This window comes from Pungitius pungitius, chromosome 20 (genome assembly GCF_949316345.1).
Source record: "Pungitius pungitius chromosome 20, fPunPun2.1, whole genome shotgun sequence".
NCBI lineage: Eukaryota > Metazoa > Chordata > Actinopteri > Perciformes > Gasterosteidae > Pungitius > Pungitius pungitius.
Window position 1 is genome coordinate 7,038,162 of NC_084919.1, and position 17,450 is coordinate 7,055,611.

At 44.9% G+C, this 17,450-nt stretch overlaps 1 protein-coding gene and 1 non-coding gene across 2 annotated transcripts; both read right to left on the reverse strand.

The window, feature by feature from the left end:
• Positions 1 to 6: 6 nt before the first annotated feature.
• On the reverse strand, positions 7 to 5,509 carry gata4 (GATA binding protein 4). The gene is made up of 6 exons (XM_037449647.2): positions 4,908 to 5,509; positions 1,912 to 2,078; positions 1,665 to 1,790; positions 1,499 to 1,580; positions 1,234 to 1,373; positions 7 to 944 (listed from the first exon to the last, which is right to left on the reverse strand). The coding sequence occupies exons 1-6, from the start codon at positions 5,440 to 5,442 to the stop codon at positions 819 to 821; spliced, it is 1,176 nt and encodes a 391-aa protein (XP_037305544.2). The 5' UTR covers positions 5,443 to 5,509; the 3' UTR covers positions 7 to 818.
• An 11,776-nt stretch (positions 5,510 to 17,285) lies between these two features.
• On the reverse strand, positions 17,286 to 17,357 carry trnae-cuc (transfer RNA glutamic acid (anticodon CUC)). Its single transcript has one exon. It is a non-coding gene; the product is annotated as a tRNA-Glu (tRNA).
• Between the last annotated feature and the right edge of the window lie 93 nt (positions 17,358 to 17,450).

Here is a 17,450-nt window from a genome sequence, read left to right on the forward strand (position 1 = left end):
TATTTGCTTGACTTCAGAGATACTGGCGCTGAGACTGAGCGGCTTTATTACTGCTAAAATTACTGTAATGTGGAACTAGATTCATCCTTTAAGGTTTAGGTTTAATAGTAACGTGCTTTATTAAATATTCTGGATAATCAACAGTTTAAAACTTCTACGAAAATACAAAATACTGAAAACGGATCATGAGGTTTGTGTATTAGTAAGTAACCGGCAAATTGATCAATAAAGAGATTGGATTTTTGCAAATATAATGTGATTTGCACTGTAAATCATTTCTGCAAGGAAACACCATGAAAGTGTGAAGATCTAGTTGTTGTTTTGGGGTCAGCTGACCCTTTAAGTACACTTCCAGCTCCTCATTGTGGAACCTTTAAAATGAAGGTGTCCTGTGATTATTTCCATGATTTTAGCATTCATCATTTTTTGGCAAAATTGTCAAGATGGAAATGAAAACAATTATATTGAAATAAAATAGACATTACTGTGATTTGTCACTGATTTATGTTACAGCATCCGGCACTTTACGCCCCCCCGCACTGGCGTGTTAGGGTGACCAGATGACATCAGGAGTTGTCCAATTGCAGTGGTGCTCTTAAAAACAAACTCCACCCGGTCCATGGGTTGCTGCTGCTGGATGCACGGACTCTCTGCAGTTCTGTTAGAGTGCTCCGTTCCCTTTGTCCCAAAGCGCTGAACGGTATGAAGGCTGCAGGAACATCTGCGCCCAGAGCGACAGTCTGCTTTCCCGGAGACGCCCGTCTCTCTCTGGAGAGTTTAGTCGGTGGGGTTTGAATTCGCAGTGTCGCCCGGGTCCTCTAGGCCAGGATGAGGTTGTTCCAGGGCTCAGCTTTGGAGCCAGAAGACACGCCGTGGCCCCCGGGGGGCATCTTGAGAGGAATGGCCCCGCTTTGGGCTGCCATGTAGGCCGGCAGGGCTGAGATCTAAAGCCAGGGAGTAGAAAAAGACCAGTAAGGGAATCTGCGTTATCTGTCCTTCATAGTTTGACATGTTTACTTTTTCTTTTATCATTTGGCATGTATGATATATATATATATTCATATATTTCATGCAAAACCATCCTGAACCTTCCATTAATTCAGTTTTAAAGGACCTTTTGGACCTTGTCATTAGGCCTTCCGGTAATCTAATTGGGCTTATTAGGTTCTCTCATGATCCCAATTACAGACTCTAATGTTCAGACTAACGATTTGACCTCAAAAGCTGTCCAACCTGTGCGTGTGCGCTGCGGTGTGTGTACAAGCTGTGGGTGTCGGGCTCCGTCTTTATCGGCCGAGGCTCCTCGGCGGCGGCGCTGGGGGCCCGGGGAGTGCTGCTGCCCGTGACCTGAGTCCCGTCACCGCCCGGGGTCCCTGCGCAGCGCCAGAACAGAAGTCATTGCACATTTCGCAGACGGAATGCACACGAGGAACGGGCCTCCTCGGGAAGTGTGGGCCACAGAGATCCAACATCTGCACAGACCTGCTCTGAAACTCACCCGCTTGGGACTTGTTGAGGTTTTTGGGTTTACGTTTGCGGGTCTGGATCCCCTCTTTCTTCATGGCCAGGGGTCGTGCTACCTGTCGAGACACATGGACAATGACGTACAGAAGACCCACGTGGAGGGGAAGTGTGGCCTGTTGATCTGTTGTTGCGCTGCTCACCCCGTGGAGTTTCATGTAGAGGCCGCAGGCGTTGCAAACCGGCTCTCCCTCCGCGTTCCGTCGCCAAAGGGTGGTGGTGGTGGTGTGACAGTTGGTGCAGGACAAGCCAACCCTCCTCGAGGCAGACTGCAGCATGTAAAGAATGTCACACGTTAAAAAAAAAAAAAAAGGCGGCCTACACCTCCCGGTGAAAAACGCCGCAGGTGGATCTATCGCCCGTTGGCGAGCGTGCACCGCTGTCACCCACCAGCCGCCGCTGAGGTTTGATGAGAGGTCTGTTGATGCCGTTCATCTTGTGGTAGAGTCCGCAGGCATTGCACAGGTAGTGGCCCGTCCCATCTCGCCTCCACAGGGGGGTCGACATCGCCCCGCAGTTCACACACTCTCGCCCCTCGGCGAAGTCGTCGAAAAGGTCTGATGGAAGGACGACCAGAAAGGGTGATTTCTTCTATTCGACCACAAACTCACTACAGCACTTATTACAAAACCAACAGAATATACCGTTGATATATGGAACTTTAAAATAGACGTTACATATACCCCTGGTATCATTTCACAGACCAAGCTGAGCGCGCTGTCATAACCTTCAGGACAGTTATCGTCACATGACACATGCTCTCCACCCGTTAACGGGTGCAGGGGCGTCTCCACACCACCAGGAGGTGCCGGCTGCACTCTTACAGGCCCACACAACAGCTACAGAACCCCTCCTCATCCCTCACCTCGGTGAATGATTACGAATCGGCTGCAGCTATTGACGGAATTGAGCGTCATCAGAGACTTTGTGCCCATCTCTCACACTCGCGTTGGTCGTAACGAAAAGGGACGAATCTGGGCTCCATCTGCTCCTTCCTCGCTGCAGGCCTCCTCCAAGGCTGAGAGCAAGGCAGACGCAGCGGGGCAAACTGACCTTGAGCCGCTCGCAGCCAACACAACGCAGCGACACAATACGCTGCACAAAAAGAAGCACTGCACCGTGCGTTTGTCTGAAAAGGGGTTCTTGTTCTTTTTTTTTGTTCGCGTTGTCAATGTCAGCGTGTGTACTTATCAGGGGTTCTGAGGTGTGTGTGTGTGTGTGTGTGGGGGGGGGGGGGGTACAGCTTTAATTGTGGCAGCATTCAAATGTACAAGAACAATGATTATTTATTGGCTTTACACGCACGTATTTTCTTTTTGGAGAAATCACTGGACCCTTCTAATGATATCTCATATAAAGACTTCAGATCAGATATAATGATATTGGGCGGGGCCTTTTTTTAAATAAATTCCCTCAGACTAGGTTAACTTAACTTGACTATTATTATTTTATTCAATTTTATCCTTTTACACTTTATATTACACGTTTTACTCTAAAACTATTTGAAGGATGTAGTTTAACATTTTTGTTTGTTGTAAAAATATGATACATTGCTGTAGATTAACTACCAAACTTTTTTTTTTTTAATAGTTTATGAGCTCCGTCCACATTAAAATTAGGAGGCGTGGTGATATTCAAATAGAGTTTGAACAAATAATGTAGTCCTGTAAATGATTCTCTGGAAAAGACCAAGTCAATAAGGGCATTTTAATTAAGCAATGAAGTACTATTGTCACAGATATTTCGGATCATTCAAGTTTGTGCTTCTTCTCCCATTGACCCTTAAGGAAACGTCCAAGCTTTCAGTTTCCCTTCCCTCCAAATCAGCGCGTCATCAAACAGCACAGAGATGGGATTTCATTTCATGTGAGTGTAAAACAATGAGGCCGAAACACCTCTGAAGAAAAGCAGTGAGTGAGCGGGCTGAGCACCGTGACTTGATTGTCACTGTCATCCCCTGATGAGGTCAGTGTGGATCAATGCTGTTATCGGTCACACTGTTGGAAGGTGGAAACAGATTAAAAGAGATGACCTCGTCGGTAAAACATGCAAATGATTATCACACAAACCATTATAATGAGCAGTGTGTCAGACAGGAACTCATTGTATTAACGAGGGGTTAATCTGCTGCTAATCAAATATGAATAAGATAAAACCAATAATATAATATTACATGATATAATAATGATATGATAATTATAATAATGGATCAGTCTTTGAAAGAAATGGACAAATAAGCAAAATCAATGTGTTGGAATAAGGTCGAGTTCATTGCAAATCTTAACTGATACACAAGGTCACAATCAAACCCAATCAGAAATCCTTATTACTTGAAGATAAACCAAACATGTTTGTTATGGTATTTAAAGTTACGATTTGAGTGGCTAAATAATGCTGGAGTATTAAATTAAACATAATATTATCAATTGTGATTCATACTCATGACTGACCTATTGGCTTATTTGATCCATAAAATAAATTATTGTATTTCTAGAAGTTCACAATAAAAGTAAAATATAAATCAGTTTCACTTAATGACTTTCTCAAAGTAATTGTTACAAATAGGATGAACCTGCCTGACCTTCCAAAAACCTCGGGATTAAACAATCCTCTCAGGTTAAACTAACATCTCTTTAAGGAACACATTTTGCCAGACATAACAGAATAATCAATAACAATTGTATTTAATAAAAAATAACAAAAAATGCATCGGTGAATTACTCGTGTTAAAGAAATAAGGTGACAACTTTTCTTAAATCTTTCTGCAGGCCCTCATGATTCATCTCAAGTGGCAGTTTGTGACTTGCTCGTTTTGATCAAATGGAAAACATAACATGCACACGCCGTGTTTCATTTTCGTTCAGCAGAAATTTGAGGAACAAGAATTTTCCTCGTTTTGGAACTTACAAAAAAAGACGTGTAACCTTGACAAAGACGTCTAATTAATTTAATTAATTAAATTAGTCTGTGGTTGTGAGAAATAAAATCGTTTTGTATTGTATCGTTACAATAGTGTTAGTTACTGCCTTAATCTTGATGACTTTCAATGAATTTCACCCATTTTTAAAGAACTTTATTTCTTTATTTTTCTTTAGAATATTGACAAAAAAACATTTCAGGCCTTGCTACCTTTCACCTTATTCACGTTTTTTTTCATGGCCATAAATTGTAGGCCTATCATTGACATATCGAAATAAAGAAAATACCTTTTTTACCCATTTTTTTGCACGTTTCCTTTTTGTAACAGTGAATATGAGAGTTTGACATTCTTAACGAATTTCCTAACGTCACAAATCATGTTATTGGAAAGAAAAATGTTTAGCGGGACACTTCGGCCTGCACAAAGTAGAAAAACATTCTCAAACAAATGCGACTGTTGTGCTTACCTATGTTTGGGTGGCGCGCCGCGCCGTGGGGGCCTCCGCCTGGGAGACCATGGAGGACCGGGTTATCAAACGGAGAAGCCGACCACGCTCCACCCACGTTCGGGCTCATGTAGGCCGGGTAAGGGCTGTGGTACGAGCCGCCGAGGCTCCGCGCGCCGTAGTGCTCCCTCCCGTTGGCGGAGATGTTCAACGGGCCGCCGCTGCTGCTGTACGAGGCCGCCGTGTCCCGAGCCGCGGCCGTGCCGGAGGACAGAGGAGGGCTGGTGGAGAAGGCGAAGCGCGGAGACACCGGGGAGTGGTTGTACGTGGGCACCGCGTCGGCGCACGGCTGCGCCCACGCCGAGTGGCTGGACGCGGGGCCGCCCTGCTGCTGCGACGCGCCGGGCGTCTGGAGGTAAGGCAGCGCGGGCATCATGGGGGTGACGACCCGGGTGGTGGGCACGTAAACCGGCGACGTGCCCGTCGAGGCGTTGTGCAGAAATCCGGCCTCATAGGAGTGGGGTCCGTGGTTGGTTGTCATTATGCCCTGATACATGTCCTCTCCTTGAAGCTGGACATCCGTGTTGATAGTGTGGATGTTGGTGGTATGGATGCGGGCACGGCTGGGCGGGGAGGGGAGGGGGGTTTAAGGCCAAAACGGGAGATTTAATAGAATCCGCAGAGCGCCGTGTACCTCATCGAAATCAGATGCGCAGGACAAAGGAGTGAAGCGACCGCAACGATCCAGAAATCTACAATAAACTGAGAGAAAGGCCCGAGAGGGAGGAGGCGGAGTGAGACACTGTGATCGAGACCCATCATCTCCCTCTCTCCCTCTCTCTCTCTCTCTCTCTCTCTCTCTCTCTCTCGCTCTTGCTCTCTCTCTCTCTCTCTCTCTCTCTCTCTCTCTCTTTCACAGAAATCGGTGACAGTACTTTTAATTAAACGTATATCGTATTGCAGATGTTTGAAGCCCCTTGGTTCGTTAAAAATGGATGTTTTTCGTTTTTAAGGATTTTCTTTTATTCCGTTCCGTTCTTTTATTAGTTTAACTAATTTACATACGATGTATACATGTGACACACACACACACACATTTATAATAATGTCATGAACACCTGTTCAGATCAAATCAAAGTTTCCAACAAATAAATGCAAATAAAATGCCTCGAAACATGTTTTCGTTAATCCAAAATGAAGTCTACTTTGTAAATGCAATTTACCTACAATGGCCTTTAATCCTCCTTGGTGATCCTTCTCCGGTGTCTGTGGCCCTATACAGTCGCGATATTTCTTCATGATCATGTTAAACTATTGTGTATGAATAATCATGCCCACTGTGCGGCCTTGTGCTGCCTTGCACACATCTATAGTTTCGATTGTTCTTGATATTCAGATGTCAACACGTCAATTAAATGTGCTCGTCTCATCAATCCAATTTGGCGAAATATCCGAGTCCAGAATATCAGATAAAGATCTCAGGCCTTTGTGGACGAGCTGGAGAGAACTTCGAGTTACTCGATTCGTTTCAATGTGCTGAACGGACATTTCCATATTAAGGACCCCCACGCCCTCCTTTTTTTTCTTTCACTTCATGACAAAAATGAAAAATGGTGGTGGATGCTTGACGCGTCTTAACTCGGAAGTCTCCGGCGGTTGTTGTCCCCTTGGAGGACAGATTTATACCTGTCATCAACACCAGTGAACGTAAACACACGAGGCCATTTCATTGTGCAGCCACTTCCCACAAGACACTGAGTTATGTGACTCTACGGCCCAGTGTGTGTGTGTGTGTGTGTGTGTGTGTGTGTGTGTGTGTCCGCGCGCGTGGGTCTGCGTGTGTGTGCGAGTGTTCGTGTGTCTAAACGACAAGTTACAACAATAAGAATAACGATTTATGATAATATAATCAACAATTTATCATAATATCACATTATATTACATTTACCCTCTCAATTATATTATTTAAGATGAAAAAAGAACCATGTGTAAATTATCCTAATCTAAGAGGTGTGGCAAAAATCACCTGCAAAGCCCCACATAAAAAATTCCACAGATTCGGCATTATATTTTAAAAACATAACTGAACTCACTAGTTACTGTAAAAAAAATAAAAAAAATAAATGAATGCAGAAGTCTGGTGACATCCTCCATATATTATATACATGGACCGCTTACAATAACCTGTAACCATACAGGAGTATTGATTCACTGCCCCCTCTTACTCTCCTATGGACGGCAGGGCAAATAGAGCAATATTGCCTCAATGGAAATGAGGAACCGTCATCAATGTGTAACTGCGGGCTGATAACAGAACCACCAATTGGTGGCTAATAGTATCGAGGCGTGGGCCGCCCTGCGTGCCACGGAAAAGGATTCATGAGTGCACCCTTCCAGGTAATGTGTTCCTGCACAGCTTCCGCGTCCCAGTTCAACATGTGGTGCCTCGAGAGGTCTGTCGCTTCCTCTTCTGGTGGAACCAGAACCCAGGAGTTCAAGTCTCTTAAGTTTACAAAACGTCAAGAGAAAAATCAAACAGAGTTCAGTCGCTTTTCTGTTTTTGTACAGTGTTTTCACTTGTGTGTTTGCACATGCCGGACTGTATCACTGACAGTGACAGAGGCCAGAGCCCATGACAGCTCTGTGTGTGTGTGTGTTTATAGCCACTATTATGTGCAACTGTGTGTTTTCAGTGTGCATGACTGAAGAGGTGTTGGTGAGGGACTAGATAGCACTCAATTGAATGTGTGTGTGTGTGTGTGTGAGAGGAAGAAGGGCCGAAGGGCCAAAGTAAGTCACCGACCCCGAATGATCGAATCTCTGCCCCAGCCGAGACGGGGACAGCTTTCCTGGTGCCTGCGTCACACACACACAAAAAACGCACACTCAAACACACTCACCGAGACTTGCAGGCTCCCGGCTCCAGGAAGAAGACCTCAAAACGGTGAAAACCCAGGAAGTAGAACACACACTCTCTCTCACACACACACACACACACACACACACACACGCACACGCTCATGCCTTTTGTTTTTTTTTCTTGCTGTTTTGCAGCGTAAGCAGAAGGTGTTTGTTGTCTGCTCCTGCTGACACCAGGTCACATCTGATCCGATTGATCTGCATGGATCCGATCATGTGATGTTGGTGATGGTGAAACAGTGCGGATCGTTGAAGACTTGTGCTGATGTTTGACGACTCTCAGAACCGCTTTTTGTGTTGTTTTCCATCCGATTCTCCCCAAAAAAGCCCCAAAAGTTTTTTTTTATAAACCCCAAACAGCTTCTGAATGACCGACTTTGTTGAGCAAAAGTTTAAAATGGTACATTTTACAAAGGTTTGCAGTGAGTAGTCCTTCTATTATCTATTTATTTCAATTTGGCCCTTGAGCAGTCACAAATGGTCTGGCTTTTCATTGTTTCAGGTTTCTTTTCTTTCTATTATTCGCTTTTCTCCTGCTCTGCTCGTCACAAAACAGGGTTCACAAACTTCCGTTTATGTTATACTGCAAATCTTAATAAAGGCAACATTTTCAATTCTGTCTTATCAAAGTGAAAGCGGTGTGTTTCTGAGCATTGAAAAGTAATTTAGTTAAATAAAGCTTTATTCAGGTGTACTCTGGTTGTATTTAGTATGTATTTTGCTGTCTCTCCTGTCTCTTTGTGTGCGTGGAAGTAAGCGTGTCGATTTGTGTTATTCCAAGGCATCTCCACAGGTTGAGCTTGTGGATTAAGTGTGTTGGAATGTAGGCAAGGAAAGGGATTCCCTCAGGAGACACGAGTCTGCTCAGCAAGACACACACACACACACACACACACACACACACACACACACACACACACACCCTTACCCACGAGTGTGATTCTTTATTTTTGCTAAATCATTAACTCCTCCATTGCAGGTTCTCATATGTGACGAACTCAAGTGTTGAATTCGAGTCTCGCTTCACACTGTTTGAAGAGCAGCGCAAACACGTCACGCAACACTCCAATTACGGACGATAACGTTTAATTTATCAACCCCCCCACCTCCTCCCCAACACCCTCGATTCGGTTGGGACGGAGTTTGCTGTTTGTAAAGCAAGGTTCGTTTGAATATTTCTTGGATGCTTTGGAGGATAACGTTTGAAATTCCACTCCTGGGTGTTACTTTAAAACTCAGAACATTTGAAGGGGAGTTTAAGCTTTTCACGGATGGCCCCATCCTCTAAATTCTCCACTGGTTAAATTGGCTCAACATCTGACCGCCCGCCTGAAAGCCGGGTGCCTCATGGTACCCAGGGTGTGTGTGCATGTGTGTGTGTGTGTGTGTGTGTAAACTATAGCCAGTGTATTTTTAGCAGTGAAGAATCAGGGATCCCAGGACCTCTCCCTGTGATAAGCAGTGGCCAAAGTCCGCAGGGTAGCGAAGGCCTGAAGAGCAAATAGGGAACACACACACACACACACACACACACACACAGACACATGCAAAGACTGTGTTTAATATGCTGATACACAAGGCTTAGTTGCAGAGAGAAAGCTTTTTGTTTGAACGTGGAGGGGCAAGTTAAGGGTAAGACGCAGGTTAGGTAAAGGTGAAGTGACATCATCAAAACAATGGGTTCTGGTGTCTCTAGGGTTCACGCAGAGTGCATACAGAGAGGGTTAAACAGCCGGTCACTGTGTGACGATTCAGAGTGTGAGAAGGATGGAGGATTTTGGGGAGGAAAAAAAAAAAGTGTGAGAACTTTGTCCAAAAAGAAAAACTTGTCTTCCGCTGTCAGTCATAGGCCGGCTTCCCCACGCTCTCAAAACACCAGGAAGCGCGAGGAGAAAAGGTCCCCAGCGTCCAGTCGAGAGGAGGGCCGGCGCAGGAGGAGCAAAAGGTTCAGGAGAATGTCGGAGTGGAGGAGAAGGGAGAAGCCGCCAGACAGGAGGAGCAGCAGGAAAACAAAAGAGGCTCCACACACTCTGCTCCGCCTTATCTGTCTGAGGGTCTTATCCACCGCTGGCTCTGTTAGTGTAACCCCATTCGGTCCCTCCCTGTAGGCCGCTCTCCTTCCACCTCATCCCTCCATCTCCATCCACCCCCCCCCCCCCCCGCCCCTCCTCCTCTTGCCGCTGGCCCCGTTATCAGGCCTGACGTCAGGGGGCCCGCTGGTGCTGGGGGGGGGGGGGGGGGGGGGGGGAGGGGCCGGAGACGGAGGCCGATAGCGCGGCAGAGGCTGCCTCCGCGCAGGCTGTGGGAACCACGGGCCGGGCCCACCTCGACCCGGTGGCCCCACACGTCCACCGCCGACACACACACACACACACACACACACGCACGCACGCAGAGGTGAGGACGTACGGTCACTCTGCGAAACCTCACACACACGCGGTGAAATTTCTGAAACTGAGACATTTTTCCACTCACAAATTAATTTAGACAGTATTTTTAAAAAGGCTGAAACACAATTAAGTTATTTTTGCATTTTGCATTGCATGACTCTCGATGAATCCTAAAACCCTCCACCTTGCACTCTGATCTGTGCCTATACAGCTCAGACAGTACGTATACATCTACGGCACATCTTAAGGGAACAATACGCACATCTACATGCATACAAACTGCTTGTGTGCACACATATTCACATCTTTCTATTATAAGCATCTTCCATTAAAAACTGTAATCTTTTTGAGGCTTTTGTGAACAAACAGCTGCTACAAGATAGTTCAGGTAATGAGCTGATTTCTTACCAAATACTTCCTATTTATCTTCTCATCCCCTTCTATTAAAGTAGCATGTGTCTTTGCTTCAAAGAGGTCCCGAGGGAATAATATTACTGTACTTTGTTACCTGCAATCATGTTTGATGCACTGCCTCTCATTTCCAGTTCGACAAAATAAAGTGCACAAGTTCCCGGGAATCACTTTACGCTTCATTGGTTACACGTTTTCAACCTCCCTCCTTAGAAATGTGTGTTCCCCAGGCACCTTTTCAGCCTGATAAAAACTGTATATGACAGATATTATGCCATTTGCTTTTAAGATGAATCTGAGGTTGACCTTCTTTCTGACGTCCGTCACCTCGTATCTCCACATAAAACACACTTGACAGATTGAGTGTGATGCCTCAGTTGGTGTTGCTCCATGAAATATGCAATGAAGCAAATTAATTTCTTGAGAACAGGTTAAGGAGGCACTTAGCCCTGAGTGCTGGAATGTCCCCCTAAAAAAATAGCATCTGTAAAAGGTGTGTACATGTGTGTGTGTGTGTGTGTGTGTGTGTGTGTGTGTACGGGTCAACAGGTGCAAGTTTGATCTGAGGGGAGTGTGTGGAGCGTGGAGGCCTGCAGCAGATGAGTTTGGCAGGTTTCACATCATTAGCTGCAGGTGCAGCACTCCCAACATGCGCAAACACACACACACACACTCCCAAATACACGCACACACTCTTACACAACTCATGTCAACTAAACCCAGTTAATTATCATCCCGTAACATCTGTGTGCCCGGTGAAACCCACTCGACCCTTTTGCACGGGTCCACTGCGGCTCGGCCCGTGTCGTGGGAGGGAATTGAACCATCAATCTGCCACCAACACTGAGATATATTTCCACATCTTCCTGCAAGCGTCTCAGATGTTTTTCGGAGATGGATCTGTCGGATGGGGAGTGGAGACACGCTTATCAGTGTGTTTTCCTCGATACGGCGGAGAAGATTTGTAACGGTTGCGCCGTGTGTGTGTGTGTGTGTGTGTGTGTGTTGCTCTCTCACTTACTCTGACCTCTTTCCCGGCCCAACGAGTAGGAGGAAGAAAAGAGCGGCCTTGACAGAGCGAGAGGAGGGGTGAGATGTAAAAATAAGAATCGGACCGTTGTTTCCGAGTTGCTCGTTTCTTGCCGTTTTCGCTCACTCTCTTTGTCACACACACTCACTCCCTGAATTTCACCGGCGGCTGCTGTGTCCTTGGGTGACAATAAATATTAATATACGAGAGAATTGAACTTAGAGTGCACTCTAAACGACTTTTAATGCATGGGAGTATTTAAAAAATGCAACCGCGTACGACTCTCTGGAAGCAGTCTGCCCTTTTGATTCAACATTGTTCAAATGACTTGTAATACATTTTTATTTTCAATAACAACTTTTTATGGAATTGTTAAAAAAAGGTAATGTACAAGCGCCTAAGGATGGAGTTCTTCTGGTCAGTAAACTGACACCAAAACCACTCTTACCCTAAATTTCTTCAGAAACACAAATTCAGCCCAAAGCTCTTTAAAGTAATGTAAATTGTTTATTTATCACAGGCCGACAATTCCGGCCAAAGCAATGATACGCTCTCGGGCGCGCTCCGAAAATGCTCATAGCTAAATAATAACCCGATAGTCTAAGGCATTCAAAAATAACAGAGTTTGACTGAGCCAGAGCGATAAAGAAGCCTGAAGCGTCATGGCGCTGGTCTGTTGAGTCTGTATCTGCACCAACGCTTTTCCCAACAAAAGGTTCGGGGCCTCGTGAAGAAGTAAACACTGTATTTCAAAAAAAAGGAAAAAAAAGGATTGTGCAGAAATACAGTGAATGTAAAATGCAAATCCTCAACCACACTGTCAACATCAGAATAAAAGATTAGAATTGACCTATATATCCTAGAAATACAGTTATTAACAGTCATTAGTGTATTCTGTTAAATAAACCTAACTTTGCATATTTGCGGGCAAACCGCGGACCACGTTACAAAATATTTGGATGTCTTTTCTTCCTCATGCAATGGTCAGATTTTATGAGCGCTGATGTGTTTGAACAGAAGATTTATTTATTAATAGAACTGAGAGACAAATGGCGTGTTTCGATAATGAAGTCATCAATCTGAGGCAGTAGGCGTCGCGTGATTAGCTCCCAACCAGCAGTGCGTGGTCTCCTCGCTGCCCGTCTTAGTTTAGAGGGAGCCAGAGGTGTGTGTGTGTGTGTGTGTGATGGGGGGGGGGGGGGGGGGGCTCTGACATGATAAGCTTGGGCCTCATTAGTCTCTTTAATTGGTCCAGAAGAGTTATAGCGAGCCGGTCTGTGGCCTGGCCACACGCCAGGCTAAAGTAAACCCACCCAATGGAAACATTGCACAGGCCAAAGACTCATACGAAATCCTGAGTTTAACACCAGTTACGGCAAATTGTGTGGTCGTGAAACATTTCTCATGGACCGGAGTTGTGAGATTTGAAAAATATTCCACAACACACACATTTCTGTCTCTTGGCCTTTTTTTGTGCCCACACAAATGACTCCAGTTTAAATTAAGAAAAAAGTTTTTATCAGCTCTGAAAACTACATTATCTTCTCATCCACCTCTAGGTGTGACCTTTAACCTTCCAAGGCATTTTCTTCTTCCATCCATGACTTGCGTTTTTTCTATAAGACCTCCTATTTCTTTGATTATCATTTATTGGTAATATTTGAAAGGAGTTGATCCGTCTGTCCCTGTTAATGCTCGATAGTGTGTGCGCGTGCGTGTGCGCGGCGCGGCGTCTATAGCTTGCGGGGGGGAAATCCATCAAAGCTTATCATTAGAAGTAAACATGACAGAGTGGACAAAATGTCTTGTGCGCCGCCAGACCTGCTATCTAACCGCAGGCCATATCTGTGATGATGGACTGATGTGGCGCTGGCTCGGCCTAACGAGAGTCTGAGTGTGAGAGTGGGAGTGCACGTACGAGCGCACACACAGTAGAACACACACACACACACACACACACAGCTAACGGCATACACATGTACGCACACACTCAAGTTGCCTTTGACAAAGCCCCTTATGTCTTTGGACGCATACCTATACTGTACACCAAAGGTTGACTTATGTAAACGAGGCTCCGCGGTCGTAAGTCACGCTGGTTTCCTCGTGTGCTCGCTGGGTGCTTTCGGTTTTATCTGCGCGTGGAGCTGTGCCTTTTCTCCTGAGGGGAGATGGCTGCTTTTTTATGGCAGATGAGATCAGGGGAGAGTTAAGGAGTCCACGGGGAGATTTATTAGTGATGTTAGCTAATAGGTCGCGATATGTTGCTCGCTATCACGAGTGTCAGAATATGGACCTCGTTTAGCGTGAGCTTACGTAAGGCAAGGTAATAAAATGTTAAAAAAAGAAACATTTGCTGTGTTTGTTTTTTAGAGCTTTGGTGAGGCTTCTTGTGTGTGTGTGTGTGTGTGTGTGTGTGTGTGTGTGTGTGTGTGTGTGTGTGCGTGTGCGTGTTGGGGTCAGCCTCTGTGTTCCTCTACTAGTTACAACACCACTGATAAGGAGGTTAAACAACCATGCACTGTTTGCCCCCCTACCATGGTCATGTGATCAAAAACACACTGATGAGCTTTGGTGTGTGTGTGTGTTTGAGACGGTGAGATAGCGCTTAATGTCCATCCCTCCTTTTGGCTTCCTACCTAAAGCTCCTTGCCTTCGAGGTGAGGCTCCTTCACCGACGGGACATTTAACTCAGCGAACGAAAAAAAAAACCCGACATTGATAACCCCCGCCCCCCTGCCGTGTAACTCCTGGGTCAAAGGTCATGGCTGTGGTGCCTCAGCTGACTTGGCAGATTGACAGTGGGTGGAGTGGCACTGGATGGTATACAGTAAGGAGCCGCTTCATGCCGTGTCTCCATCACTTTCCTTCCCCTCTCTGTCTCTGTTGACCAAGGTTCATTAACCTCCTGGTAACCCAGAAGGTGGTCTGTCTTTCTCTCACTCTGGACCCTCGTAGACCACCAGGGGAGAGATAAAGGTGTCTCAATCACGGCTTGTGATGCGTCCAACCGCATTTTTGACTTTTTCTTTTTGAGTTCTTGGTTTTTTGTTGACTTTTTGCCAAGAGTTTGCTGAGAGTGTCATGATCACGTCTAATAGATATGGAGCTATAAATCAACAGTCAGTTAGCTTAGCTTAGCTTAGCTTCAAACAAAGACACGCAGGGGAAACAGCTAAATATGATTATCCTTTCATCACCGTTAAAGCTTATTTAACTTTTCTAATTAACAGAGATTAAAAATATGCATACAAAATTGTTTTTAGGGTTCTTTGTCACTTAAACCTAAAAAAAATGTGGAGAAGGAACAAAAGGTGGTTCCAACTGGATACATCTGCTAGCTGCTTTGAATCTACGTTGAGTCGTGCATGTGGAGGATAATCCTGAATATTTAATGTTGTATATTTGATATTGATTTCAAACCGTATTTTGACCACGTGTCACGTCGGCTGTGTCAGGTCACAGTTGTGCGAGCTAACGCTAGCTTTGTGAGCCGATTCACTTGGCCCGAGCAGATACATCCGTCACGGCTTCTCAAGTGGGGCTCTCAGTCCTCGAAGGGAACGACTCTCTCCTTTAGAGATCCCATCTCCTAATTCCTCCTGCTCGAAACGAGACGTAGATAACGAAAACTGCTGTTTTTTCCCCGGGTGTGGCTCATAGAAGTGAATAACGGCTCCCATAATTCCTATCAATTATCATTTGTGTGACATATGCTTTTAAATGTTTAGGTTTCGCAGCTTCCTGCTGCCACGGTGTACTTGAAGCTATCAGTGGTTGTAGTCTAAGCTAGAAGTGTGTGACGTCTGAGCAAAATGATTTTATATCTCTCCAAGGCCGGCGCTGGGTCAGACCACTGAGATCACAACAGTTCTAGCCGATATAAGCAAGAAAGTTTCTTTATGTGCGCGGCACACGGGCAAATCGAGGCACTGGATGAAATGAGAAACAATTTGATTTGCTGCCACTTTCGCTGTTTAACTCTTCTTTTGCAACAGCAGACAACGAAAAAAGAGTGTTATAATAGCAAAAGATGTACTGGAGATGGGACTTTTATGAATAAAAAATGACACATTTCAGTGTAAAAAATACAAGTGTTATGTTCTGGAAATGGGTTTTATGTATTTTATTTTCCAACTTTCTTCTTTTCTATGTTTGTGTAAATGTGTGTGTGTGTGTGTGTGTGTGTGTGTGTGGCAGGATTATTAAAAAAACCCAAAACACTGTATCTGTTTGTGTTCCCTGATGGAACGGTACCATAAAAAGAGGAACCAGGTGTGAAATTGGGATATTTGTTTTTATAGCCGCCGTCTGAGGGAACATTTCAAAGTAAAGAGTCAAACGTTTAGAGCTCATTCTTCGCTTATGTTTGAGCTTTAGCGTGCTTTCCCTCTTTTCTTTTGTATCTTAGAGCTTTCGAGGCCTCGTCTGTGCGTTTATGTAGGGGAAGAATATTAGAAAATATTAGAAAACAGCCAAAGGGACAAAGAGCCAAGGAGAACATGTTTAAGACATCGGGGGAGTGGACATCTAGGTCCATTTGCTCTGTGGTCCTAAAGGGCCTCGATGATACCCAGAGCCCCGGGGTCCCTGCCAACAAAAACCCGGCTTCCAACCAAAATCCGTTCCCCGCAATACTTTGCTCCGAGCGGGGTAGGGAGAGCGGAGGGGGTGGAGAGGGGTCGATTGGAGTCTGAGCAGGACAGAGGAGGGACACACAGGCGCCATGGCGATCCCTAAGACAACTTATCTCCTCTCTCACAATGATAACGCCTGTCAAAATAACTGCAAAGATACATAGCCAGCCAGGAACTGGTTAATTCCGGCCTTGTCCAATCAGAGGGCCTGCAGCGGGGGTTTCGCGTCTGTCCCACCTCTTGAGCGCAAGCTCCACAAACACACATTATCTCCATGTCTCTATCTCCAACCAGTTCCCTTCAACTAGGCTTTAATGAAAGGAGCGAGTGGGTGTTATCACTACATTCTATTTATATCTTGATTATATTTAAGATATTAGAAATTGCTATAGCAACTATATTAGATTTATATTTACATATTTGCTGTGGACGATGTGCAAACTTAAGATAAAAAACAATAAACACATTTATTATATTGAAAACAAATGTAATAATTGCTCCATCACCTCAGTCTTCTCTTTTTGAAACATGTATTGTTTGCTCATATGGCACAGAGAGTTGTGGATGTTGTTCTTTTTGTTATTTTTTAAACTCAAGGTTCTTGATGTGAACGTTGTTAAAACATGCAACGTGTTTTAACGTGTCATTTTTTGCTGTAAACTGTCGCCACCAAGCGGTGAAGGTTTTCATTGCAAAGAAAAGTTTATTTCAAGAGACAAACATATATTTTTTCAATGGATAAATAAATACGAGTAAATACGATAGGCAAAAGAAAAAGTAGTTTTCTGTAAACTAATGGCAACTAAATAATCCCCTAGCTACCTTCAGTGAGTTATTGCACTGAAGGTACTAAGGATTAATCGCTTCGTGTGTGTAAGAGCGCAGTAAAACGACATTTTATTATATCTTGCGATGCAATGAAAGAACTTAAGACTCTATGTAGTAACGGATCGGCTAAAACGGCACACAATAAAGATCCGAACGAATTTCAACGAGCTGGCCCAAAAAAGACAAGTTCCCTGACCGGGAATCGAACCCGGGCCGCGGCGGTGAGAGCGCCGAATCCTAACCACTAGACCACCAGGGACTGTTATCACGTCGGGGCCTTCTGATGCTAAATAAACTGTAAACATATTTTTCTTTTCATCGGTTTACTATATCTGGCAGTGGAAATTCCACA

What these genes read in the sequence shown, in the direction of transcription:
- gata4 (XM_037449647.2), bottom strand. Translation starts at nt 5,442, where the DNA reads ATGTATCAGGGCATAATGACAACCAACCACGGACCCCACTCCTATGAG. An exon ending in TCTACATGAAACTCCACGGG is followed by an intron (nt 1,581 to 1,664) that starts GTGAGCAGCGCA and finishes GTGTCTCGACAG; the next exon opens with GTAGCACGACCCCTGGCCAT. An exon ending in ACCGCAGCGCACACGCACAG is followed by an intron (nt 945 to 1,233) that starts GTTGGACAGCTT and finishes CCCTGGCTTTAG; the next exon opens with ATCTCAGCCCTGCCGGCCTA.